Raw genomic sequence first — 26,773 nt, 5'->3', positions numbered from 1 at the left:
ATTCCAGTTCAGCTATATTCACATGCCTTTTCTGTTCTGTTCCATATTTGGTGCCTCATCTGAAACTATTTAGTGACTGATGTCAACCAGATTAATAGTTTAAACCAGCAAGTTCCTGCACCAATTAAATAGGTTGGATGGAGAGATTATTTCTGGTGTTCATGGGTCTAGAACTAGAGGGCATAGTTTTACATTTGAACTTGGCAAACCAGAACAGAGATCAGCAAAAACAGTAGAACTGCTGCAGTCAGTTATTAGGGAAGCAACCATGTGCACTTTTTAAAAAAAAACATGGTTAAGAGAGAATGAAGGATATGGGATTGAGTCAGGCACTTGTTCAGAATATAAACACCAGCTGAACTGGATGGGCCAAATGGTTTGATTCTGAACTACTTTCTATGAATGTTAAAGGCTCACCATCTTTGTGAGATTGTTTTAGTGGCTTTCAGTAGAAAATCATAAGCTAACTAGTCATGTTTACAAACTGGGAATATTTGCCATACTAGGAACACCTGGCATAATAGTTTCTGAATATCAATTACAATTGGTGTATGCATTTTGCTGGTCACAATTGTGTTAATTGTTTCTCTTGTGCAGAGTAGAGGAATTTGTTTTTGCATTAGTCAGATATCTAAATGACACGTGCAGAAACCAATCACCATGCTTAAGGATATCCAAACCAAACAGAGTTCCATGCATCCCACCTATGTGAAATTCCACGGATATTTGTTGAAAAGGAATGTGCACTCCCTGAAGGGACACATCCTGTTTGTCTAATTCCAGGAAGTATTAGGCACACATTGGCAAGAGCCAAGAGTTGGGGAACCCAGGGTGTGCGTGGAGTACCGCTTGAGTCTAATCGGCAGAAACCACATAGCTTGCCGTTGAGAGCACTGTCTGGCAAGCTTTCCTGCTGTTTGTCCAGCTGGGACCACCCTACCCGCTTGCAGGGTTAACAGGAGCTGAGTGGGAAGAAACTTTCACACAGAATGGTAGGAGAGGTAATGACATCAGCAAAGGATGTTAATGTATGTTTCTATAGGACTAGAATGCTTTATTAGGGACAGTTTGTACAGATAGGATCACTGTAGTTGAGTCTCAAGTTATTTCATCAGTTTTTGTCTTGTGAAAATAAGTGAATTTTGGTAAGTTAAATAAAAGAGAAACAAACCATTTGACCAACTATTGCAAACCGTGAAATAGCACAGTAATTGGATAAAAAGGTACAACGGCCAGAGGTTGTAAAACACAATGAAAAGAGCTAGATGAGGCAGCTGTCAGTACAAAGTAGGGGGGGATGAGGAGAGCTCCACATACTGAAACATTTCTTGTGCTCCAGAAAAAAAATCAGTCCCAAGATTTTTATATTAAATCCAAACCCAACTTTAAAATAACTTGTTTTTCTTTGGAAGTTCAGGTTTGTGTTTTTGATTATAGAAACTGCTGCAAAAAGAATTCACACTTTTGTAATACAGGATGAAAAATTCTGCTTTCTAGAGGCTCTTCCAAAATTCTAAATGCCTCGAACAGAATAAAACCAGACGCGAGACTTTAATGGTTAGAGTCAACTGAATTATATTTAAAAAGTCTTTCAAAGTCAATTATTGCCATCTTTGATTAAGACTCTGCATTTATTCCGTCACTGAATGTTGTGCTTCAATGTCCTGTAGCAGAACACTAAGTCTTTGTTAGAAGTATTGGAATCTAGCCAAACTTGTATTATAACAAGGAGGGGACGGGGGAATGGTTATAATGAGTGTCCCATTCATTCTGCACTGAATATCTCTGATGTAAGTACTAATGAAGCTAAACAATACCTCAATTGTAGTATTTACTGTTAGGAAAAGAGAAAACCTCAATATCAGGGGCAATTTAACAGTTCAACACCAAGCTGTTGTTGGGTCGTAAGCTTACGAATGTGAAACTGGTGTTTTGATTAAAACAGTTGTAGTTTTTTTTTAAAAAGCATTTACTCTGCCTTGTTCAGGTTGTTCCCCCAAATGCACAACCTTACACAGGACCAAGTTAACAGTCAGAGGGCAGAATTCCTGGCAACTTCCTAATGAATGCTTCAGCAATGCTGGTTGAGTATTATAATTCTGAAAACTAAACTAACTTCAAGGATTAGAATAAATTTGCAAAGAAAAGGGAAAACCTCAATAGGAAGGATATAACTGTGGCCAGAAACCCCAAGTCTGAATGGAATACCTAATGGGCATGGCAAGTATAAGAATCAGTCAAAATAGCTGAACAGAATGGAGCCAACTTTATCCAAGATTGCAATGTAAGGTGAACCAAAGAGGTCAGCCTTCACCTGAACCATCAGCAGGAAGGTGGATCATTGACTGAAGGTTTGAGAAACAACTTCAGTAAGAGAAGAAAAATAACTGGAGAGGCAGAGCAGGAAGATAACTTTGAATACCAGAATGTTTAACTGCAAAAGTGGTCTTAAACAGCAACAACAACATTCCATTTATAGAGCGCCTTTCACATCGGGAGGACGTCCAAGTTATAAACAGTAGTTGGTCTGGGATGCTTCATGCTCATCAAGCCATTCAAGTTCTTTTTAAATTAAGCAGAAGGAAAACTTATTTTAATGCGCAATTATCACAGGCCCTTTTCCATAAGATAATAGGATAAGATTTAGTGTTTTCCGTATGTAATAATTTATGGTAACAAATTCTAATTTGTAAAAACTAAAATCTAGCATAAAACTCTTCTTGCTTTGAAACTGAATTTCAGTTTTAATTAAAAATTGAGATTTGTCATTGTATAAACAGTCAACTCTTAAAACGCTCAACTTCACATTCTTCTTTCTAGTGATTGGATCTACCTAGTAATTAACTTCATCAGAACAAAACTATTTTACAGTTGAAACCATTGATGGCAAGTATTAAGACAGTCATATTGAATTATAACTTCTCAGTTAAACTGCCTTCATCTTAGTTAAATATTTGGGCAAAAACCATATACAATTATGAACTGTACAATCTTGATTCTTGCGTTCTCAAACCAAATAGGATGAAATTGGCTACAGGACATCACTTACATGAACAGGAAAAAACAACATAAATGTCTCCTGAATTATTCCTGGTGTCATAGTTAACAAGCCCAGGTTGAGAAAGACAGTACACTAATACAATTCTTACAAAGGACTAACACAAATGGAAAATATTTTCTTAATGAAAACAAACCTAGATTAATGTAACAGGGCTCAACCTGTATGGATTTGCAGTCATTGAAGATTAAGGCCTCATTAGTTGGTTTCTGTTGGCAATCGGTTCTCTTCACTGAACATCATACTCTGTTTTCACCCTGCAATACAATGGAGCTGGCATTTACATTGCAACTTAAAATTAGTAGACTGTGTAATGCTTATTGGCCAACTGCTTTATAAAATGAGCATTTAGCAATTAATGTGTATAATTTCGCAACTATGATCTTTGAAGGTTTGAGGATGGGGACACTGCTGCATGCAATTGGCTCCTGCGTTTCATCCACAAATCATAGTCAATTCACTTTGCAGTATATTGTGTGAAGCACTTTGAGACATCTCAAAGATGTGATCAGGCACTATATCAAACACAAGGATTATTATTATTATCTACACAGACCTCTCTGGTTGAGGTTGCTGGATAGCAATCAGGAATTTTCCTCCATAGGCAGTGCATTGACACTGCTTATAGCAACCCAATTACTACCACCTTCATTTAGATCAGCTAATTCAATATGGGCTGAAGATCAAAACTTAGGAAGACTTTGGAAAATTTATATTTTGATGGCCTCTTATGATTTGACTCTACCCACTGGTGAGTATCTGCATCAACAAAGGAAGTGCATCTCACAACATCTGGCATTTTTGAATGTCTCGATTATTCTCATGGACAAGGAAGTGTGTAAGTGCTCAATACTTCACTCAAACAATCTAGAGCTGTTGTGCCTTCTCTACTTACTATTGGCTGCAGTTCTGTTGCATCTCCATTATTTTCCACTTTGTCGCTTCTGTTTCTCTCTGCTTTCCATTGGCTTTTTCCCATAAACTCCTATACAACAAAAAGGAATCATAACTGCTATGTGAGCAACATTTGTTGGCTGTAGGGTTTTTAAAGTTAATTTACAGAAACCACATCAAACAACAAAGAAATAGAGATCCTATAAAAAATTCTAGATCTCATAGCTTGATATCATAGTCATGAGGATCATGTGAATTGGCCTCTGAGGTTTAGAATGGAAAATCAGTTCCCCTTTCTTGATTATCCTGAGACCTGTAATGGAAAATGCACATGTGGACAGCATTGGATTTGACTTTAAAGTCACCCCTCCTCCTCTCTCCCTCCCCTCCTGGTGTCATAGCTGCTGACGTAGTCGAGGCTGAACCATGGGTTAATAGCATGTAGTGGAGATCATTCAAACCTCAAAATGTAATGACAATTAAAGTGCACAAGGACACGAAAGTGACAAAGTAAATGAAAACGATTCATCTTCAACAACATGGTGGAAAATATGCTTCCTCTTATGAACTGTAAACTTCCAATATCTTTAAGAGAAAACTGAATTGCATTCACCATAGTTAAGTCTGATCAGGTCATCAATTTACTGATGTCATTGGGTTTGTGGACTCTACATATCGACACGTAAGGAATCCAAGAGTCCCTTGTTTATCAGTCTCTGAGGAAGGTCTAATAAAAAATTCCCGCCCAATTACTGGTAAAGAAAAAGCTCATTTCATTCCTGAAATAGAACTATTTTACTAAATTCTTATGTGGCACATTGCTTGCACTTTTATATGTTGCATGATCATTACAGTTTACCGTGGACATCTTACAGACCATCCATTTGAGCAGAGGATGACTAAAATAAATTCATTTATTGCATTTAATATGTTTTTCAGACGTTTTTAAATAGAGATTGCACATTACTCCTCACAGTTCTACACGCAGGACGTGAACCCGCTCAGGATGTCCGTGTTAAAGAAACCTAACTAGACAGAAAGATGCACAAAGTTATGTTAAGATCATTGTTTTTCACACTCACCATCAACTGCTTGTCCATAAAGTACGGTTTTTCTGCTGAACCATCATTAGTTGTCAGATCAATAGCATAGCACATCAACAGGATGTCTACCACCATTTCAAACAAAGACAAGAAGCAGTGTGCCACCAGATAGGCAAAAAAGCACACGATTAGAAGAGGGATGACCCAAATATTCAGATCCCGATGATAGTTAAAAACCACAAGGCCTCCAAAGACTGTGAAACACATTACAAAAACCTGGAAAACAAGAACAACTTGCATTTATGTAGCACCCCTCATACAGGGCAGTGTCCCAGAGCGAAAAAGATCAATGCACAGTAATTTGGCGACATTAGGTGCAACTCAATACTTATTTTAAAATACAGTTGTCTTGTGACACTATCAGATAGGTATACTGTTACTAAGTGAAAGATTTTTCATCAATGTCAAACATATCCATAGTGCCTTAGTCAGGTGGCAGGCATTTATCACAAGTTTTTATTAAGGGGAATGCTATTAATGTTCACAACCTGTTCTTAAATGCACTGAATACGCAATAGAATGAAGCCTCCAACAGCACTTCTTTTGTATTTAAAACCCTTGCATGGATCAATAATTTGTCCACTCTTATATTAAGAATTATTTTTTAATTTTTCATCCACATTAAGCTATCACTAATCTTCAAGGTTCCTGGCAAGTAACAGCAGAAAGCAATGTCTGTCTGTACAACAGAGGTCAGCAGTGGAGGTCAACAGCTGTAAGTGACCAAAACTGATTTAGTTTCTATCAATATTCACAAGAAGAATAAATCCCAATTGCATTACAGTCTTATTTAAACACGGACATGTTTAAATAAGCACCACGGCTTACAATGTTTTGCAAATGACACGTAATTGTGTTAAGGAAAATTGACTGTAAACTAGACCTTAATAGAACACTCACAGCTTCCAAGGTCTGTGTGATAATGATGGTAAAATGCATTAATGATTTCAATAACCATTACGGGAAATATATTCTACGAGCTGCAAATAACAATGTCACTCCTGTTACTGACTGACTCTAATCTTCAAGGAAACCTAGCAGCTTGTTAATGAGCATTAAAAATGCCCGGTACTCACTTTTCCAAGAAGTAATAGAAAATCCCCAAAACAGTTGACGGCTGCCACATTCAGCGCATTATTTACTATCATAGCGAAAGCATCTCTAGCCGAAGTGCAGAAATCTGTACCATTGATAGCAGTTGCCGTGTATGCATTCTGAAACAAAAACAAAAACTCACGATCCATGAATCAAATCATTGCAAAACCTTTCCTTGTGGATCTTAACTTCTTTGCACTTTTAAAGGAACAATTCTATATCTTTAATGCATGAGAAAACAGATCCTCTCTCTTTTCCCCTTTCTCATAGAGCAAATGTTTGGGAACATGTGCTTTGCCCAAGTTTTACTGAACGCCACGATTAAGTCTTGGCTTTGGTTCCTTAAACGGTGACAGCGTTCCCTGTCCCTGTTTAAATGCCTCTTGTTCATGGATGAGCCTCGAGTCAGAAAAACACTTGTGCCTTATTACAAAAAAAAACAAAAATTTGCATAGCAAGAAAAGAGCACAGGAGCAAAAATATTCTAGCACTGATGAGGTAAATGAAGGTTGTTCGGAAGGGGGAGCACTTTATATATTACACTGAGTGGGAAGCCCTGTGGTTCAGACCGTAAAAGTCTCTGAAAGCGATGTGGATTTCAATCAAGTGTAGTGACTGTCATTTACACAACAAGCATGCGGTGAGCGACCGGTCAATCAAAAGGATTGTTGGTCAGAAAAAAAATTCACTAAAAGTTTTACCGAATGAAAAACAAATTGGAGAATCAGCCACGCATAAATAGGCCAGCTCCACTGAAACGCCAAGTGAGGTTTGAAGAAGTTCCCGGGTGAGGAGATAAAAGTGGTTGTGTGAATTGGGAAGATGTGTTCAGCAGCAAATCTGATTACTTGATGGAGCTTTATACAAATACAAAATGCATTTCCGCCCGCCCAAATTGCCTCGGGCCATGTAAATGAGAAAAGATCAGCCAGTGAGATTCATGAGAACAGCACTGTGGCACGTTTCCAGGTCTTCTTTTTCCATGGGCTGTTTGCTGAGAATAATCAATGCTTTGTAAAGGAGCTGAACCAAATGGTAAAATGTGAGATACACTGTACTTGGAGGGAGACCAGGGACACATGGCTACCATGACAACATCCGATCTTGTCTTTCGCGAGTCCGTTATCTGTGCCAGAAAGGATATCTTCAAATAACCAACAGTCAAGGAGCAGACACAAAGCGCCATGGTTCTTGCAATGCCGTTTCTTTTTTAAGAAGCCTAAACTAAAACACATCACACACGCGGGCAACAAACAAAAACTGCCCAATTGAAACTAACCCCGATGCTAAAACCTTTAAAAGTAGCGTTGTTTACAATCCTCAATAATCGCTCTTTGTGTGTTGAAACTCGAACAATAACCAAAAAAATCCCTGAGCGGTTTAAAAATATAAAAAGTGGAATACATAGTTTACAGCATAAATAAATGTCATGGTTCTTAAAGCGAATAACACCGAGATGATGTGTGTTGGTGTATTTTACACTCGTTGATCTCTTGTCATTTTGGATGCTATCCAGGCCAGGTACGGAATGTCTTTATTTACAGTATTTTTAACCCGTTTGCACCTGCATTAAAGCACCCAGCTAGACTGTGCGAATACTCTTCAAGAATACCAGCAGATCACAGGAGAGGTTTTCCAAGACAGTTAACCCAGGACAGACTGGGATTTCAACCTTTGACTTTCTGGTCAATATACTGAGTGGTGCATTTACCCACTAGGTCACCGGGGGATTCTGATTCATTTTAATCTTTGCTTCCACATCTTCGAGCAAATCGGTTGTGGAATATTTGATTCCTTAAAACCAAGCGAGGGGCTGTTCTTATATTTTCTGGTAAGTAATGCAAATTAATTCTTGACATTGTATTGCTAAGGTTCTTTTAACAGTTTTTTTGTTGAGGATTTTACCTGGTTTAAATATCGCAGGCACTTTTCCAGACACCAGAGACAGCACATGCAGCAATTAACCAAACATCTGGCACAGGCACCTTCCTGAAAGAGGCAATCAAAGTCAGTCAAACCCACTGTGGTTTTCAAATCAAGTTATTTCTAGCTAGATGTTGCTCTTGAACTTTATTTTTAAATAAAATAACTTTTGTCGTCAGTATTGTTTCATTCCAGACTCGTGTTCCCCTTTTATACTGCCTAAAACGTTAGGCAACCTGGTGGAAAAACTCCAGCTAATTGTAAAAGTAGTAAAAATGAACAGTTTTGAATCATTTGAACGACCGAATTCTTATTCAATAGATTTGATCGAGAATTCAATCAAGGTGTGTGAATGGGAGTAGTTGTATTTGGTGAAGTAGTTCTGTATGTTCAAGTGGAGCGTGAGGCTTAATTAAAAATAATGTTCTAACATGTTCCAGTATAGGCACCAATCACCAACTTCAGGACTCCGTGTAAGGAAAAAAAATGCATCCTTCAGGTTTACTCCTATTCCATTAAATCACTGATTATCCAGAACAGTACAACATGTCCATTATTGCTGCATTTAATGGGAATACATTCTCTCATATGTCTTGTCTATTCTTTTCACAAACAATGTGTATGCAGAAGAACAGTAAGAATTCAGCTCACCAGGCAAGGGAGCATTCCCATCTCAAACTTAGCAACACAACTCACATCACTATATAGTTTTTTTTACAAACTTATCCCCAACAGAATTTGGCAGCTTAAAAAAAATGCTCTTAACCACAGCCAAGGAGCTGACCATGAGGTCAAGTGCCTATGAGGAAAACGGACGCTGTCTCCAGGGAGACCCCAAGATTTTGGTACAGACACAAGGTTTCATCAGAGCTGAGGTCATACATTGTGTGTGACTCGCAGAAATTCTCCCTTGAAAATGCTCTTTATGTCTCAATGCTTTTGCACATTGCAATGCAGCGATTACACCACCGGATTGCTTTTTAAGATGCCGGTCTGTGACTTTGAATGGTATTATTCCTCACTAGAAAAACAAAGTGCATTCTTAAACCACTACCTCATTGTACAGGGCTTTGGAAATAAGAGGCAGGCCCCAGAACGCAATTACCGACAGTCCTGGAACACTGGGAAGTCCATAACAATCTGTACAGTTCATTGCCAATCTCAGAGGCAAGGCACTGCGTTTTGTTGCCAACACTGTACGATCATTGTAACAGAAACAGAAGCTAGCCATCAGCTAGCCACTCAGAAAATAAAGATGCACACCAAACAAGGCATACTCGCTGGTAACAGCACCCACAACAGGACATTCAAACGTAAACTTCTTTTTCTTTTTATAATTCATGAAAATCTCATTCTTTGCGCGTCTCGGTAAAACATATTGTGACAACAGTCACGGCAAATTAAAGTTATGAATTCTATTCCCTCCGGTCTTTAAAGTGGCATGAGATCTTGAAAACAAGATTTTCAAGGCTGTTGTCTCACCTTCCCTTTCAGACAGTCATGAATGTACAGGAGGACAATCCGTGGAATCCTGACCAGGGTGATTATAAACGAGCCTTTTGCAACCGTTCCCAGATGGTAATTAAAGAGCTTTGATATAGCGGTCAGGATTGGGTTGCTGGGTGGATGCTTTTTGTCCCTAAGAAAAGAAATTACATTCTAATAATACAACTACTTATTAGAGCTCAGGTAACAATACAGCAATTAGGCAGGTATCCAGTATGTGAGAGAGAGAGAGAGAGTGAGTAATAAACCCACAATCATACCCGAATTTAACAATCTGGATAAGTCTTGAAAACTAAGAAAAAAATTAAGATTGAAGGATGCCAAAGTACAGTCACGGATTAGTTGGTCAATGAGTTCTCCATCGTCTCAGCAGCATGGGAATTCTCATTTGTGAATGTCAGATTATCTGAACTGTATATCTATCCCTATAAATCTCAATCCCATTCCTAATCAGGTATCTACCAAGATGGACGAATTCAAGACGGACTAATTCACTGGGGAAACAGTTCAGTTTCCCAGTGGTATTCTTTGCCCATTGCTGACTTCTCTGATGTCTTGGGATCCATCAACTCTACACGAACATGTTGATCTCTCTCAACATAGAAAGTTACCTTGGTTTTGTGCACATGGTACAAACAACAGATGTGTGGGCCAAAGACATCAGCAGTACTCCTCACCAATTCCAGACAAAGTAGGTTTATAGCAGAGCCACTGACTGTGATGTCTGCTAGGTAAGACTGAACTCAGCATATTTAGTTTTTAAGTCATATCATTGTCCTTGCCAGATAAAAACAGACTATGTCTGGAAACTGTTGCTCACAACTTGAGGTGCCAAATCCCAAACTGCAAAAGCACAGCTGTGCTCACATTGTAATAAAAAGATAGTCAAGAGCACATACTGGAATTTCAAAAATGAGATTTACATGTTTAGACTTCATGGGAGATCACAAAAGCCGTCTGAAATACTGCACAGTTTCCTGTATCCTGCAACACCCATCAAAGGGCAATAACTGTGGACAGATGGTTGCTAGTCAAGGCAATGTGCAGGAAGTACATCTGTGGAGCTGTCATCTGTAAATCCATTTGTTAACAGTGACTGGGTACAGTGGTTACATGCTAAAGTGCAGTGAAGTGTGACTGGGCGATGGGTACACATGTACACTGGTAGCTATTTATATATGCTGGAAGTGCTGATCGCAGAGCAGAACAAAGAATCAATCTGAGAGTTGTTTGTGTTCAACAACTCGTCTCAGCTCATGGTCAGAGAGATAAATGGGTTCGATCAGTCAGTGAGAACAGTCACTGCCCCTTTGCTCTTGATATGAGTTCATGAATCAGCTGTAACACTTGGCGATACTCCCAACCACAGCTGAAGGGGCAGAAACCCACAGGGAGAGCAAAATTCCTCATCACTTGTAATGATGCAGAGCTATCTGGGACCAGCCTTTCTTAGTCTACACAGACTTTCACATTGATTACAATTCGGGACATCCTCCCAACGTGAAAGGCACTACACAAAATATAAGGATTATTATCATCATCATCATTATTATAAATTTGTACGTATCACAATATTTGAGTACAAGCCGAGTCTAGGCTCATGTAAAGCTGTTTTTTTCTCCTCTTTTCTCATTTCACGTTGGGTTGTCGTTCAGCAAACATTACATCTGTAAGTTAAGGCGAAGTTCATGAATTGTCCTTTTTTCTAGTAAATATCTCCAACATCTGGTAAACGTAAAGTCAGGGGCTTCGAAAGCCATCAGCCACTCGATATCTTGCAAATCCTCATCCCTTTACTTTCCAAACTTTTGAGATGAAAAAATTGAGACATTCAATGTGATAATTATCACCCGTCATATTGTCTGAATTTCCGTTCCGGTCAGTGTTCCAGGCAATAATTCCCCCCTCTCCACACTCCACCCCCGCCTTTCTGGGTTTGAAGCCACTGTTGGCAGCTGTTAAACCCGCCTTCCTGTGGAACAAAGCATTTAAATTCTGGTTGCTGGAATAGCAGCTTAACACATCAGACCTGCGGCTAAACATTGCCTGGGCCACAGACCCTCCACTGCCCTTCCTCTACCTGTTAAAGTAGCAGCACACCACAGCTCCAGCAATGGTCATCTGCTGACAGGCGAGCAGGAACTCACTGGTCCAGATCAGCCCAATTAAATGGTACCACCACATGTAGCGAATCCCTGACAACGGCCAGTATTCCACTTGATTATCTGCTGTTACGTAAGCTTTACCTGAGAAAGATGAACAGCGGGATATGAAAATGTAGCAATAAAGAAACCGGAGAAACACACGTGTTCACACACCCACCCACCCACCCACACACACCCGCCCACCTGCCACTGGAACCCAAGTGCCTCACAATTAAAGTGGCTGGAAATAACATTGGCTCAGCAAGAGCCACCGCACATTATGTGGGAATCAATCAGAAGCGAAGTCACAGGACAATCATATTTGCTGGCTGATGAGCAGGAGGACCTCAAAGAAATTCTCCTCCAAGGGTGGAGGTGCCAAGGCATCACTTGCAGACTAGTGACCGCCTGGAGCTGTCTCTTTGCTTTTAGTCGTTCTAAATTTTACAACCTATTTTTTTTAACATTGGCGGGTAAAGAAACAACAACTTGCGCTTATTATATATAGCGGGTGGGGTCCCAGAACGCTTAAACATAATGCAGAAGTCAAGTTGATCAAGTTTCAGGCAGTTTACCGGCATGAGGTGGTTATATCTCCTGATTTCCAGAAAATCACTCTTGTTTGTCAGTAACGAAACCTCGCAAAGCCTTCGGGAGGGAGATCTCATGTTGAAGTCAACAACAACCAAATTACATTTGAATAGTGCCTTTCACATCGGGAGGACGTCCCAAGGCGCTGATTACTTTACCAACTTCGAGTGAGAGTTGAATGTTTTGGCACCGAAAGAAAATGTCTCTCTCTAGATAGTTTCGAACAAAAATAGTGGACCAAACAGTCAAGGTTCCAGAGCCACCTAAAATTATCATTGTGTGACACTAGCCAGATTCAGATTTCTTTACGTATGTATTATGATTGCTGCTAAACAGCTGTCTGTTCTGCTGAAACATCACTAAATCAGAAGGGGCTACATCCTATTTGACTGGTTTGAATAATATAACATCAATTAATAGCTGGCAAAGCCTCAAGTTTCAGGCGGTTACCAGCATGATGTGTTGATTTCTTCTGGTTTCCAGGAAATCACTCTAGTTTCTCATTAACGAAACCTTGCAAAGCCTTCGGGAGGGAGATCGCATATGCCACCGTGTGACCAGAGGGAGCAAATACAGACCATCTTTCAGTAAGTACAATTCCCACTTTGATAAACGCATTCACCTCAGATGATTCCAGATTTTAAGATCACTGAGCCTCTAATTCACACATTGGTTAGAATTATACATCAAGTTTGCTGCATTAGATGGAGATCCATAGACTTGTTCATTTCCTAGACTGTGGTTTACCAATGACAGTACATAAATCAGTGGTCATATTTATGCCAATGTTGCAGCAGTACCCTGGCCTATTACCTGATTAAAGGTGCAAGGAATACAATTCTGACATGGATTTCAGCCTTTATGCAAGAAAGGGTAAAGACACACCACGAAACACTACTGTTTTTTGGGTGAATGTTGCACTCCTAATGATGAAAGGCACTGGGAAACGTAAGACCCTTCAATGTCAGCGTTAAAAAGATCTTTAATGAGTCACGTAATCCTCGAATCCATCTTGGGCATTTGGACACTTTGGAAGATAAAGTAAGGGTTTGCACAGAATAGCTCCTTTAATAATAATCATTGCATTTGATATAGCGCTTTTCACGTCTTCTAGATGCCTCAAAGCGCTTGACAGAATAGACTGTAAAGTGAATTGACTGTATATTTGTGGGCGAAACATGCAAACAAAGAGCCAACGCAGACACAAAGAGCTGGATGACTTTCACATAGCACAGTTCTGTGGTTTGACAGCACTTACCTGCTGTACCCAGACTGAGCAGCACAGTGACCCAATACATCCAGAAGAAAGCAAGGATAATGAATGTCCAGAGAGGCTGTAGCATCAGCAGAGGAACGGAGCCAAGGATTTTACTCGCAATACGGAAGAGCTGAATAGTCAGACTTATCCTTTTCCACATCACCAAGGTCAGCAAGATAAGGATTACCTAAAAACAAGAGGAAATCTGGTGATTAACCTTAACATTTGAATGACATAAAAGCAAAATAAATAAAAGGGAACAGGTCGGGTCCCATTTATATGATCTACTTAAATTGACAAGCCAGCATTTTGAACTTAACGAAAAAACTCTATTTACTTTTAGCCACACAAAAGAACTCTAAATAAACCAAACTTCCTTGCCAAAGGCAAAGAGAGGGTAACAGGATGTTATTATGCTATATTCCTTTTCCTGAACGGAGAATTTTTAAGCTGAGTAGAGAATCTTTTACACTCAATGGATGAATGCTCAAATGGAACTTTCATTAAACAAAATTATTACAATGAATTACTTGGAATTACATAGAAAGTTACAACACGGGAATTAACTACTTGGCCCAAATAGCTCAAACCTGAATATATACTCCATATGAACCTCCACCCTTCCTAACCCCCTCTCCCAAAGCCCTCTATTCCCATTCCCTTCACATACCAATGTACGAACCTGGAAATGTAACTGAGAAATGTGGCCACAATTTCAACATAGGAACACCCTGACCTTATTCTCACAGGAAACGCACAAAATGAGTTCAATGATTCAACCGCTGCTTGAAAATTAGATTGATCACTAACATGTTCTTATACCTCACCCATTATTATAGCTGGTTAGGAACTCTGTGAATTATTAATATTCCCCTCATTTTTAATTCATCTCTCCCCTCCTGGACATCCCTCAATTTTAGAGCAAGGGAGCGAGCAGACAGCCCATCAATTAACAAGTCAATTAACCTTTACAGAATATTCTGTGAAGCACTTTGAGACGTCTAGAAGACGTGATGAGGCGCTATATCAAACACAAGGATTATTATATCATTATTATTATAACACAGAAATGGGATGCTGTTAAATCATCGACTGCGTTAGCTGATAATCCAGGTATTTCTTACAGATACGATGGTAGCGGTTATGGAAAATCCCAAAAGAGCTTTTGTGTTTTCTTTATCGCTTTCCAAGATGAGATTGGGGTAGTGCATGTTGTCATAATACAGCCACCACAGGACTCCCGTCACGACTAGGAAAACAGTAAATAGCAGGAGAATTAAAAATAAATAAAAGGTCATATACTTTATTCAGCCAACTGTGAAGCAGAGGAAGAATGCTTTTACACCCTGAGCGAGGGACGCACCATACTCAACCACAACAACTTGGGTTTACGTAGCTTCCATCACGCAGGGTGGGGTCCTGGAGCGCTGAAATATTCAGGGAAAGGGATTAGGATTCCCAAACAGTCCTGGGTAAAACATTCTTGCTGGATCCAAGAATATACAGACAGGAAAGTCCAGAACAATTCTGACTGCGTCACCAGTCAAGAGAACCCAGAGAATTTGAGAATCAAACTCCAATATCTTAGATTAGAAGTAAACCTACTCACACAACAATCCAAAGAGGGCCAGGGTAATGAAGATATGGACCAGGACTGTAGCAATGAACCGGAAGACCATCACCATGCCGAAAGTCAGGACTGTAGAATGTCACAAAGGGAAACCAATTCAATCTCTTCAAGCGACAAAATTAGCCCCACATATTTTTCTTACCATTTCATTGTCAAGTTCATCACCAGGACAGTGCAGAATAATAATAATAGTCCTCGCATTAGTGCTTTATCATGTCTTCGAGACTTCTCAAAGCGCTTCTCAGAATACACTGTAGAATGAGTTGTCCGTGTATTTTGTGGGCGAAAATAGTTTCGGAAGTGGACTTCTGGTCTCAATCACAGATGTGCCACTGGCTGTCAGTCGGTCGGTCAGTCACTGCAGTCTTTATTGTAGGTTTCATTGTACTTAACCATACACACCTTTCCTCAGACCCAGGGTGTAAACTCCTGATCAAATAATCTGAGAATTGACAAACGTATACACAAATCCAATTTTAAGCTAATAAAAAGAAACCTCCTTACCTACTGCGAGGAAGCACAATCCTACGATGCTCTCTTTGCTCACCATAATGCTTCCAATTATGCGTTGAAAGTTGTCACTTTCATTGACTATGTTAATGAGAATAGAGAGAAAGCGGGAGTAACAGTCAGGGCGTTGAGGGACACAGCGATTGAAGAGTGGAAACGCCTGGCTGAAAAAGTAGAAACAGTTTTACTGAAGGTGTTCTGCGGAACAAAATAATTACTTAGACAGTATCACGATATGAAAATATGCAATTTTGAAGCATTCGGGGTCATTTAGTAACAGAGAGCCATAGAGCACACCACACAGCAACATGCAGTCACAGAACACAGCGCCAGGAAAACTGTTGGATATATACTAAATAAATGTGTTAAAGTAATTGAACATTGTAATAATAATAAAAATAATATAAATAATCCTTGCATTTGACACAGCACTTTTCACGTCTTCTGGACGTCTCAAAGCGCTTCACAGAATATACTGTGGCGTCAAAGGCAAATCAAAAGGTTCTCTCGGACTTTAATATAGGCTGGTAAAAGGTTGGTTTTAAATTGTGGAACCTCAGTGCATATGGCAAAGAAAGCACATTTTAAAAATAATAATATAATAATAATCCTTGCGTTTGATATAGCGCCTTATCACGTCAAAATGTCACAAATGCGCTTCACAGGAGTTACCATAGAGTGTAATGACTGTGTATTTTGTAGGAGGACAAAATATGGTCACTGCGCTCTAGCGATACGCTCATCAGCTTGTCGTACTGCATGATGCCCATCAATATCAAAAAATGCCGGTTACATAAAATAGCCAAGAAAACTTCCAAGTTCAACTTTATCAGAACGTTAGCTGCAGAATCAGTCCCAACTTTTTACAGCTCAATCTCCCGGCAGCATGTGGTTCTCGTGCGACAAATAAAAGCTGGTAAGTAATTGTAAAACACTGAAGTCTCACCTCGGAGGGACTGGCAGCGCGGGGCAGAGCTGGGCTGCTTTCGAATGCACTATGTATTCGGAGACGTTTAAACTGTACACACACAGGTAGGAACCTGAACAGAAAAGTAGCAGTTTAGTTCCAGGTTGTCTCAGTTACACTACAAGAAATCCCAAGAGACAGACACACCATTAGAAAATATCAGAAACCCAAGACGCATAGAAAATTCCCTCACTTTACCAATAATGACTCTCCCTTTCTCCCTCCGAGAAGACTGATCGTATTAGTGATTGACGGTTACAATGGATGATGTTTGGTGACCGGTTACAATGATCTGAAATGCTACACACAACTCTTTGTTTAGCAAGAATGTTAGAAGTTACTACTGATTTACTTACACCTCGCACCTTGGGACGTCCTCCCAAACCATTCAGGGTCACATTAAACATCCCGTGGCACTATTTAAGGAGAGGAGTTTTTCCCTCGTGTCCTGGCCAACAATCCCCCAAACAAAATTGGTCGTTCACTTCACAGCTGCTTGTGGGATATTTCTGTGTGGCAATCGACTACTAAGTTCATCAACAAAATACACAGTCACAACACTTTGCAGCGAATTGTGTGAAGCGCTTTGAGACATCTTCCAGGCGTGAAAAAGCACTGTATCGCAGGCAAGAATTATTAAATATTACAAGTTATTAAATATTACGGTAATATTTACCTTGTTTTAATTTTGTGTGTGAGAAGGTGAGGTGCTGTGTACAGAGATTAATCGATTGTTTGCGGATTATTTCACAGCTCAGCTATTTGAGAAAATAATTAAGCAGATAAATGTGGAAATTATAACTCAATCGATTTGCTCAAATGCATGCCGGCTATTTAAATGTATTGTCATTTCCTCTCGATCCATTAAGAATTTAATTTTCATTCCTTGCATTTTTTCTAACATTCAGTTTTATTTTTAATCCTTTTCCTTAATAGAAAAATGCTACGACAAGCAGAGCAGTAATGGCTGCAGTCAGTGCTCAATGACCGTCACAGTTTGAGGGTGTAATTTAAAATAAATCCTACATCAGTTTTGTGGAGTCCTGCAGCTGAGTGGTTAGAGCACTCGCTTCTCAAGCGAGAGACTTGGTTTCGATTCCGAGCAGGGCGTAAACCTTGGGCAAGTTTCCTTACTCCTCACGCCTGATAATAATCCCTCAAAAAAAACCAATAATAAATTGATCACTCAATCCACGACTATTCGTGGGACCCTGCTGTGCGCAATTGGCTGCCGCGATTCGCCCACAAATATACAGTCAATTCACTTTACAATATATTCTGTGAAGCGCTTTGAGACGTCTGGAAGACGTGAAAAGTGCTGCATCAAATGCAAGGATCATTAGTAGTATTATTGTTATTACTCTGGCCACTGGGTGGGGTTGTGTAGAAACAGAACAACCAGTAAGTAGTATATTCCAGAGCTGTACATGCCACCAATTGGTTGAACTGAGTACTTCAACCCAGGGAGAGAGCGCACATTTCCATTCCAACAAATCTATCTTTGGGATTTCCATGTGTAGGTGGGATGCCTGGAAATCTCAGCTTGGTTTGGAGACTCTTAAGCAACGGTGATGGGTTTCCGCATGTGTCAGACACACAGCTGACCAAAAAAAACCCAGAAAGCAACCATATCTTCTTTTCACCAGCTTTTCTTTGCGTCGTGCACCATTTGAATATTCTGTTTAATCTCAACCCCCAAACCCAGCGTTTCATAATTTAACATATTTGGGAGCATTAAGTATTTTTCACCCCAGCTTCTCTTGTGATTTATGATAGCATTTAACATTTTTTCAAATCTATTAGTAATAATCCTTGCAATTTGATACAGCGCCTTTCATTTCAGGAAGACATCTCAAAGTGCTTTACAGGATTTGTAAAGTGCAGTGACTGTGAATTTTGTAGGTGATCGCAAATTCCTAGGAACAGCATGGTTGAAGACTAGCACAATTGTACTTGCCATTATTTTGTGCAAAATATTGGAGATCCTCGAGTTCTTTAAGCTCGTCTTCAGGGCAACGAGATACACATATAGACACAGAATTTATTGTATGATTTGTGCTGTCCACATTGCAGGCATTCAGAAAGAAGACAAGTCTATTTGGGAGTAAAACACAATGTTAATGCGAGAAAAACAGAAAGGTTTCCCATTCCTGGCTCACTGCAAAATTGGCCCGAGCAGCAAACTCATAAAAGAGACAATGGTTGAAAACTTGTCAAGTTCAAGGGTTAGTGACACAGACACAATCCCTCACTTGCTATTGCACCACATACTGATCAATCTGGAACTGCCCAGTTCTTAACATGGTTGGAGAGGAATATTTTCCCTCAACAATTTTAAACAAGGAAGTTGCTGAAGATTCCAAGAATTTCACTTGTCCTGAGGAACAGCCAAAGCACCATATGTTCTCACAGTTGGTACCACCCTCACTCAGCCGGTGTATTTGTCGTTTGAGGTGTTTACATTGTCTCTTACAGAGACCTTTTTAATGACGTAAAAGCTTTAACATTTGTAAGTATTTAACTCGAAGGTTCAGCCAGAACTAACTTTAAGACAGAAGCTAACTCCCAGCAATTCGCAATGATACCCCAGTCAGTATCTGTGCACTGATAAAGCTAATGGTTGGTGTCGGAAGACAGATAACGGGGAGGGGGGAGGGTAACACACTGTCAAAATGTGATAGGATACAGCTGCCATCAATGGATGCATACGTACTCTGTTCCTGATTTAATGCAGTGCAAACCCTCGTCCTGTGGAAGAGCTAAAACTCTTTACAAAAGACACGGTGCTGCAACTCAACCTTCCGAAACCCAAGGCATTCTCAAAGGGAAACTCACTTCCTGTTGGTCATGTCCTGGCCGGACAGCGAGGCTCCCTTGATCGCCACGTTCCTCCTGCCACAAACATTCCCGTAGCTGTCGTAGCCAAATATCAGTCTTTCCGCAGATCCAACTGTCAGAGCGTAACCAGCTATAAACATCTGCATTGGAAAAAAAAAACCACAGGTCCTTCCGCAAGCCCAGGGTGGGTACAGAGCAAGAAAATGTTCCAATATCCGCTTCAAGCCACAAAACGGGTCTTGGAAGAAAGAATTTACATTTTCCCCAAACCTTTAAGTCACCACCCTCTCACATGGAGCTTCCTCCATTTGCCATCATCATCACCTTCTGCTCCTCAGCAATAGTCTGCGTTCTCGAGGCTTCTTATGAAACGCACGACAAACATTACTCCCAGGCCACACTTTAAAGCTATTCTGTCCGATACGCTGTCTGGTCAGTCGATTGCCTTTAGCGCTGCACTCCCCACCAAAACGTTCAGTAATCAAACTGCTGTCAAATTGCTTTTGCCCAATGATGCATCAAGAGTAAACAGTCTGCCAACAAGCCACATTTCACTGAGTCGTTGTGGATGAAATGCTGGAGAGAGATTTTAACAAAAGATATGAAAAAGCAAACAGTGACTCGTGCCTCACTGATTATTTTTAAAAAGTGACTGAACCAATAAACCCTGGTAAAGTCCACTGCAGTCATCACAGAAGCAGTTTGCAATTGTACTTAACCATACAATATTGACAAATTCATAACATTGGTTATTGAGTTGGTATTGAAGGTCTGATTGAATCTAACGGGCACCACAAGGTTACAAAAGCTTGTCCACGGCTATTTTCTCACTGAGCACCTTCGTGTCCCTGAATGAAGCTCCGTGCTGCTTCACAATAATGAAGCCATTTTTGATTTGTCTTTCATGGATTCCAAAAATAAACAGCTCCCCTCACGCACAAAGGTTTTACAGGAATCTGAAGTATTTGACCGCACAGTCAACTCCTCGTTGTCATCAGATTCTCATCTCCCAGCGAACCTGAAACTCTCGCACCGCCCGCATGACCTCTCCGAGACAACCTTCCACATTTTTAAAAGAATATTTCTTTTATGGGAAGGCGCTAGGTAAAATGCGACATGGTGAGCGGGTCTGACCAACACTAGAGAAGAGAGGAAAGTAAATGATCTCGCTTAACAGCCTTCACAGTGAGCTACTGACCCACAGGGTGGGAGGGGTAGTGAGAATCACATCCCAGTCCGATCACATCCTCACCCAAACTCCACACAAGCAAACCTTCTAGCACAGATTATCAGATAGAAAAATAACCTGGTTTGAATTACCACCATTCTCCCTCCCCCCACATTTGCCACCAAATGCTAAAACCAACTGTAGTGACTAATTAGTTTACAATCAAATGTGTTTTTTCCTATATCGAAGCACAGACTGAGTCAGTGAAAAGTGAAGCATTAATCACCTTTAGGTCTGGGAAATTGTCATTCTTCAAATACTCAACATATCCTGAATCAGGTGACCAAATGAAAACATTCCAGGGATGCCAGGAAAATGTTTGAGGCCAGAACAGTTACGTCAACCTTCCTGCACTCCCACAGCCAAGTGCAGAGAACTATCTCAGCAATTAATTCCACAATGCCAGGGGATGTTTAACACCCACCTGGACAGGCAGACGGGGACCTCAGTTTAATGGCTCATCCGAAGGACGGCACCTCGGACAGCGCAGCACACCCCCAACAACAACAACAACAACAACAACAGCAAATTTGTACAGCGCCTTTCATGTCAGGAGGACGTCCCAAGGCCATTGTAACGGATTGTAAGCCTAGACTGTGAGATCAAAGTCCCGACATGGGGTTTGAACCCACAACTTTCTGAATCAGAGGCGACACAGCAACCGATTCTGTGCTTTGGCTGAAAATCAAACTTCACTGCTAGAGCGTCGAGGGTTGATGGGTTTGACACTCACCATGCCGCTCCAAAAGAGAAAGAAGATTAAGAGCCACAGGACATCTGTGCACCTCCTGTATATCTGTGGCCTCCATTCCCTGGAAAGTACATCTCTGTCAGACACCTACAATAAAAAGGTCATTCATTACAATTTAGTTTGGATCATGTTAAAAAAAAAATCCTAAAGATGTCTTTTTAATCTTATTTAATCTCATTTGTTGTATAGCATTACGGTTTGCTCTAAACTTCTGATAAGGTTTGCTCTAAACTGTTGAATACGTTTACGGACACACCGAAGGTAAATCAAACGTGCTGCAATGTGTGGATAGAGTACAAAGATTCCACACAGCTCAATTAATTTGATAACATGTTTTGGGCAAATAGTGCTACCGTGTCATACATGCTGCTTTCCATGATAAAATAACTAGCAAGCAAAAAAGGTTAGCTGATAAGATATGATCAAAAATGCATACACAATAGTGGTAAAAGCAAAGAGCAAATCTAACCCTTTAGCAAGAATTTAAACCAAGTTAAAAAATGCCTAAAACATTCACACTATAAAGTGCCAGCTTTAAAAATTGAACACCGAACGATGGTTTCAATGTACATATATCCAATGTCACTCATTGAATCTTTCCCCCCACCCGCCCAATTCTGCACTAGCGTCCCTGTGGTGAAAATAAGAGGAAATCGTATGTCTCTACTCTGATTCGCCCACAAAATACACGTTCAATTCACTTTACCGTATATTCTGTGAAGCGCTTGGAGACGTCGCGAAGACGTGATAAGGCCCTGTATCAAATGCAACGATTATTATTATTATTATTTTATTATTATCATTGTCAAAGTACTGAGTGCCACCAGCAAAAAAAGAATAGTATAGCAGAATACATTTCAGCTTGAATACATGACCACTGCTATTAACTGTCAAAGACCTGTTATTTGATCCAGTGCCATCTTTTGATACTTCTACCATGACTCTCTTTTAGGTTCTGTTTACATCCATTACACAAAAATATATTTACAGTAAGTAAACCATTCAAACTTATTTACAAGCACACAGTAGGATTAAATAAATTGTGTCAAAGGGAGTCATAGATCTTGAGGGCAGCAGGGAAGGAAGGAGCAGAAAAATTGCAAGGAAAAAGAATCGCCAAAATTATACAGCAACAAAATGATACTTATAATAATAATGCTTGCATTTGACATAGCGCCACATCGTGTCTTCGAGACGTCTCAAGGCGCTTCACAGAATATACTGTAAAGTGCGGGGACTGCATATTTTGCGGGCGAAAGGCAGCAGCCAATTGCTCACAGCCGTGTCCCACAAAACAGCCGTGGATTGAGCGACCAATTTATTTTATTCATTTTTTTTGTTTTGTTATTTATTTATTTATTTATTTATTTATTTATTTAGAAGGAATTGTTACCCCCGGAAAAGCGATGTCCTTGACCGGCGAATCAGACCGTTGCCTTTGGTCACCCGGGTGCCTGACACGTCCAGAAACCGTCGTCATGCTTAAGAGTATCCAGGTCAAGGAGTTGCAAAACACACGGCGATGACTTTGTCTGGAAGCACTCCCTCTCTCGCTGAAGGGACACACCCCTAACCCCAGAGAGTATTAGGCGGCTGGTTGACGAGAGCCAATGTTTTAGGGGGCGAATCCCAGAACGTGCATTGGGGGGGGTGGTGTGTCACTGGTGGAGCTTAACCAGTCAAACCAGTGTTGCTTGCCACTGAGAGGCACTGTCTGGCAATCTCCCCGCTGTCTGCCCAGCTCGGACCACCCTTACTACACCAGACCTGTGAGGGCTTTGGCTTTGCAGGGTTAACAGCAACGAGGATGGAGAGGGAAGGGAGCTAATAGCCCGCGCACTGACTGAGCTGCTTATATATGTATATATGTATACGCACACTGTATATACTGTAGATTATATATGTATATACACACTAAATATATTGTAGATTATACGTATACATGCACACTATATATACTGTAGATTATATACACACACTATATATACTGTAGATTATATACGTATATACACTATATATATGGTAGATCACACATATATATACACTATATATACACTTCTTGATTATATATACACACTAAATATATTGTAGATTATACATACACATGCACACTATATATACTGTAGATTATATACACACACACCATATACACTGTAGATTATATACATATACACACACTATATACGGTAGATTATATATATACACACACTACATATACACTGTAGATTATATATACACACTAAATATACTGTAGATTATATATGTATACCTGCACACTATATATACTGTAGAACATATATGTATACGTGTACACTATACACACTGTAGATTATATGTGTATACACACTATAAACATTGTAGATTGTATATGTATACATGCACATTATATATACGGTAGATTATATATTTACACACACACTGTATATACTGTAGATAATATACATATACACACACTACATATACTGTAGAATATATATGTATACATGTACACTATATATACTGTAGATTATATATGTATACACACTATAAATATTGTAGATTGTATATGTATACACGCACACTATATATTGTAGATTATATGTATACACACGCACTATATATACTGTAGATTATATATATACACACACACACTATATTGAAATACAATTAAGACCTTTTCTGTGTAGATGTCTGGCACACGGTGGAAGCTGAAGCAGACCCTATGTGGGGTAGTGCAGTAACAGGAGCAGCAGCAGGGAGTTAATAAAACGCTGGCTGAGGTCGGGGGGAAACAAGTCACAGATTAACTCCAAACTTACTCACCTGGTAACGGCCGCTACAAGACATCGCAGACCTGGGCGGCCAGAGGCAGCGACTGTAACTGTGCAAACCTGCACACGAGCCACAGCCACAGACCCCAAACCCCCTGGTCTGTCTCTGGGTCCCTCTGGGTCTCTCCCCTCCCCTCCACAGGAGGTAACACACCGCAACCACAAAGCAGGGCAGGGCTTGTTGGTTCACTCACTGATCATGCACTTTGAACCTTTGAGCCGTGAGAGTGGATGGTTTGGTTTTTGATGCAGCGTTTAAAGGGAGCTTCAGTTCTGCACTTGTCCACGCTCTGTCCTGACCTCTTGCGGCTGCTGTATGGGCGGGTGGGTGCGTGTGTGTGTGTATGTATGTGTGTAGGAGGACGGGTTGTGGTGTTTCATTGTGTTTATTTTTTTGTAAAATTAAAACGCACGTTTGGCTTCATTTCGCTGATTTGCTGCGCGCACTTGGCTGCCGCGTTTCGCCCTCAAAAATACACACAGCCGCTACACTTTACCGTACATCCTGTGAAGCGCTTTGAGACGTCTCAATGATGTGATAAGGCGCTATATCAAATGCAAGGATTATTATGTAATACAATATTTAAGGAACATATAAATTCCCCCCACTGCGCCTGCACAACTTTTTAAAAAAAGGATTTAATTGATTTTTTTATAAGAATAAATCCTTGCATTTGATATAGCGCCTGATCATGTCAGAAGATTGTAGGTTCAGCATAAATATATGGCCATTCATTTCATGGCTGCTTATGGGAAATTTGCTGCAGTAAATCACGTGAAGAGCTTTGACATTTGTGATACAACGAACCATCAAATGCAAAGATTATTATTATTACCTCTGACCTGTTAATGTCTCTGCTCACTCTTCCTCACTATCAGGGATCCAGCTTTCTGTCACTTTGTCCCCACCCTCTGGAACTCTCTTCCCCTCTCTGGTTTCAAAAACCTGTCTAAGGAACAATTTCTTTTCCGCCTCTCAGCTTTGACTTCCATTCTGTCTTTATAAAAGCCTTTGGGATACGGTTCCTAAGTGAAATGCGTTCTGTAAATGTAAATTGTTTATTTTTCCAGATTTGAAATGCTCTTTGATTCATGCTTTCAAGGCTGCGTATTAAACGTTTCTTTCACTACAATTAACAAAACATTAAACCATCCCAGATTTAATGTGATTCGCCCACAAAATATACAGGCAATTCACTTTACCAGTAAGTATATTCTGGGAAGCGTTTTGAGATGTCTCAACAATGTGATAAGGCGCTATATCAAACGCAACGGTTGTTACTATTATTATTATGATTATTATTAATGTGCTGTTTGCCCAGGCTGTAAAATGGAGCCCAACGTGTGATTTCTGTACGGTAAAGGTAGTTTCCCAGTCTGTAAGGATGTGGTTTTGATGAGTCCTGGACACCTGGCATTTTTGGAACAGTCGTGCTTTAAAACGAGGCTGGCATTTCTGAGCTGGTTAATCAGTAGACAAAATTTACATGGAATCTGATCGAGAACTTTGATAAGCTCTTCACACAAGCTGAGGCTAGTCAGTGATCCAGTGAACTGATCTTAGAATCTCTTTCAAGGTCCCCTAAACTGCATATACTTCGATAAAAAAATCTGCTGTAGGTATTCCAATCCTCCCCCATAATAATATTATTATTAATAATCCTTGCATTTGGTATAGTGCCTTACCACGTCTTCAAGACATCTCAAAGCGCTTTGAGACATCATTCATACTATAAAGTGAATTGACTGCATATTTTGTGTTGACTGTTGTGTTCAGATAATTGTTTTAAAAAGTAAAACAGGGATAATTATACAAAAATGCATTTTGCCCTTTTTAGATTTGCTTTGGTGGGTAACTGATATCCTGCACAATATTTATACGTTGTTCAGATTTACAAACTCTGGTCAGGGTGTGCTACTGTTGCTAACTTGGGCTGTATAGAGATAGATAACTAGTGTTTACTGCATTACTAACGGAAGCCAGAATAGATCTTTCGTACAGCAATAGACCTATAACTGAACAGCGTCACAGACAGAAGAGTTAGAGAAACACAGAAATCTACAGCAAAGTTATCAAAGGCTTTTTTCAAGAAATGAAAGAACACCTTGATCTCATATCTACTGCTCAGGTATTCTGCTTCTTCCATGGAATGCAGATCTTAACAGAACCCTGAGGGCATCAGTAACACGGAAGCCAAGTTTCTGCAAAATTGTTACAGGAACCTGCAGGAGACTTAACAGTGATGTCTAGTTTACGTTTGTTAAAATAGTAATCGGCTGAAAATTTGGTTATTTGCAGTTACCAGTGTAAAGAGAGACTTTCAGCCACTTATTGTTTCTTGGTTTATACTGTGGAACTGGTGGACAATGTAGAGAGTAACAACAGACACTAATAAGTCTACAGATACATTCATACACTATAACTTCTCTTTTTTCAACACTCCTGTAGAAGATAAGGCAACATTTA

The 26,773-nt window shown here is 40.0% G+C and overlaps 1 protein-coding gene across 2 annotated transcripts; it reads right to left on the bottom strand.

The window, feature by feature from the left end:
• Positions 1-1,029: 1,029 nt before the first annotated feature.
• Positions 1,030-24,473, bottom strand: LOC103174641 (choline transporter-like protein 3). Of its 2 annotated transcripts, XR_487364.2 has the most exons (17): positions 24,299-24,473; positions 21,479-21,583; positions 19,515-19,657; positions 18,637-18,773; positions 16,659-16,752; positions 15,707-15,876; positions 15,182-15,271; positions 14,697-14,821; positions 13,573-13,759; positions 11,660-11,825; positions 9,556-9,712; positions 8,056-8,139; positions 6,132-6,269; positions 5,035-5,271; positions 3,954-4,043; positions 3,195-3,315; positions 1,030-2,562 (listed from the first exon to the last, which is right to left on the bottom strand). XR_487364.2 is itself a non-coding variant. In XM_007887119.2 (16 exons), the coding sequence occupies exons 1-16, from the start codon at positions 24,320-24,322 to the stop codon at positions 3,298-3,300; spliced, it is 1,965 nt and encodes a 654-aa protein (XP_007885310.2). In that variant the 5' UTR covers positions 24,323-24,473; the 3' UTR covers positions 1,030-3,297. The 2 variants fall into 2 exon arrangements, 1 of the variants encoding a protein (XP_007885310.2); XM_007887119.2 differs by having other exon boundaries at positions 1,030-3,315.
• Positions 24,474-26,773: the final 2,300 nt, after the last annotated feature.

Source organism: Callorhinchus milii, unplaced genomic scaffold, assembly GCF_018977255.1.
Source record: "Callorhinchus milii isolate IMCB2004 unplaced genomic scaffold, IMCB_Cmil_1.0 Scaffold5, whole genome shotgun sequence".
NCBI lineage: Eukaryota > Metazoa > Chordata > Chondrichthyes > Chimaeriformes > Callorhinchidae > Callorhinchus > Callorhinchus milii.
Note: the sequence above shows the minus strand (reverse complement) of the source record. Positions and strands in the feature narration are given on the sequence as shown.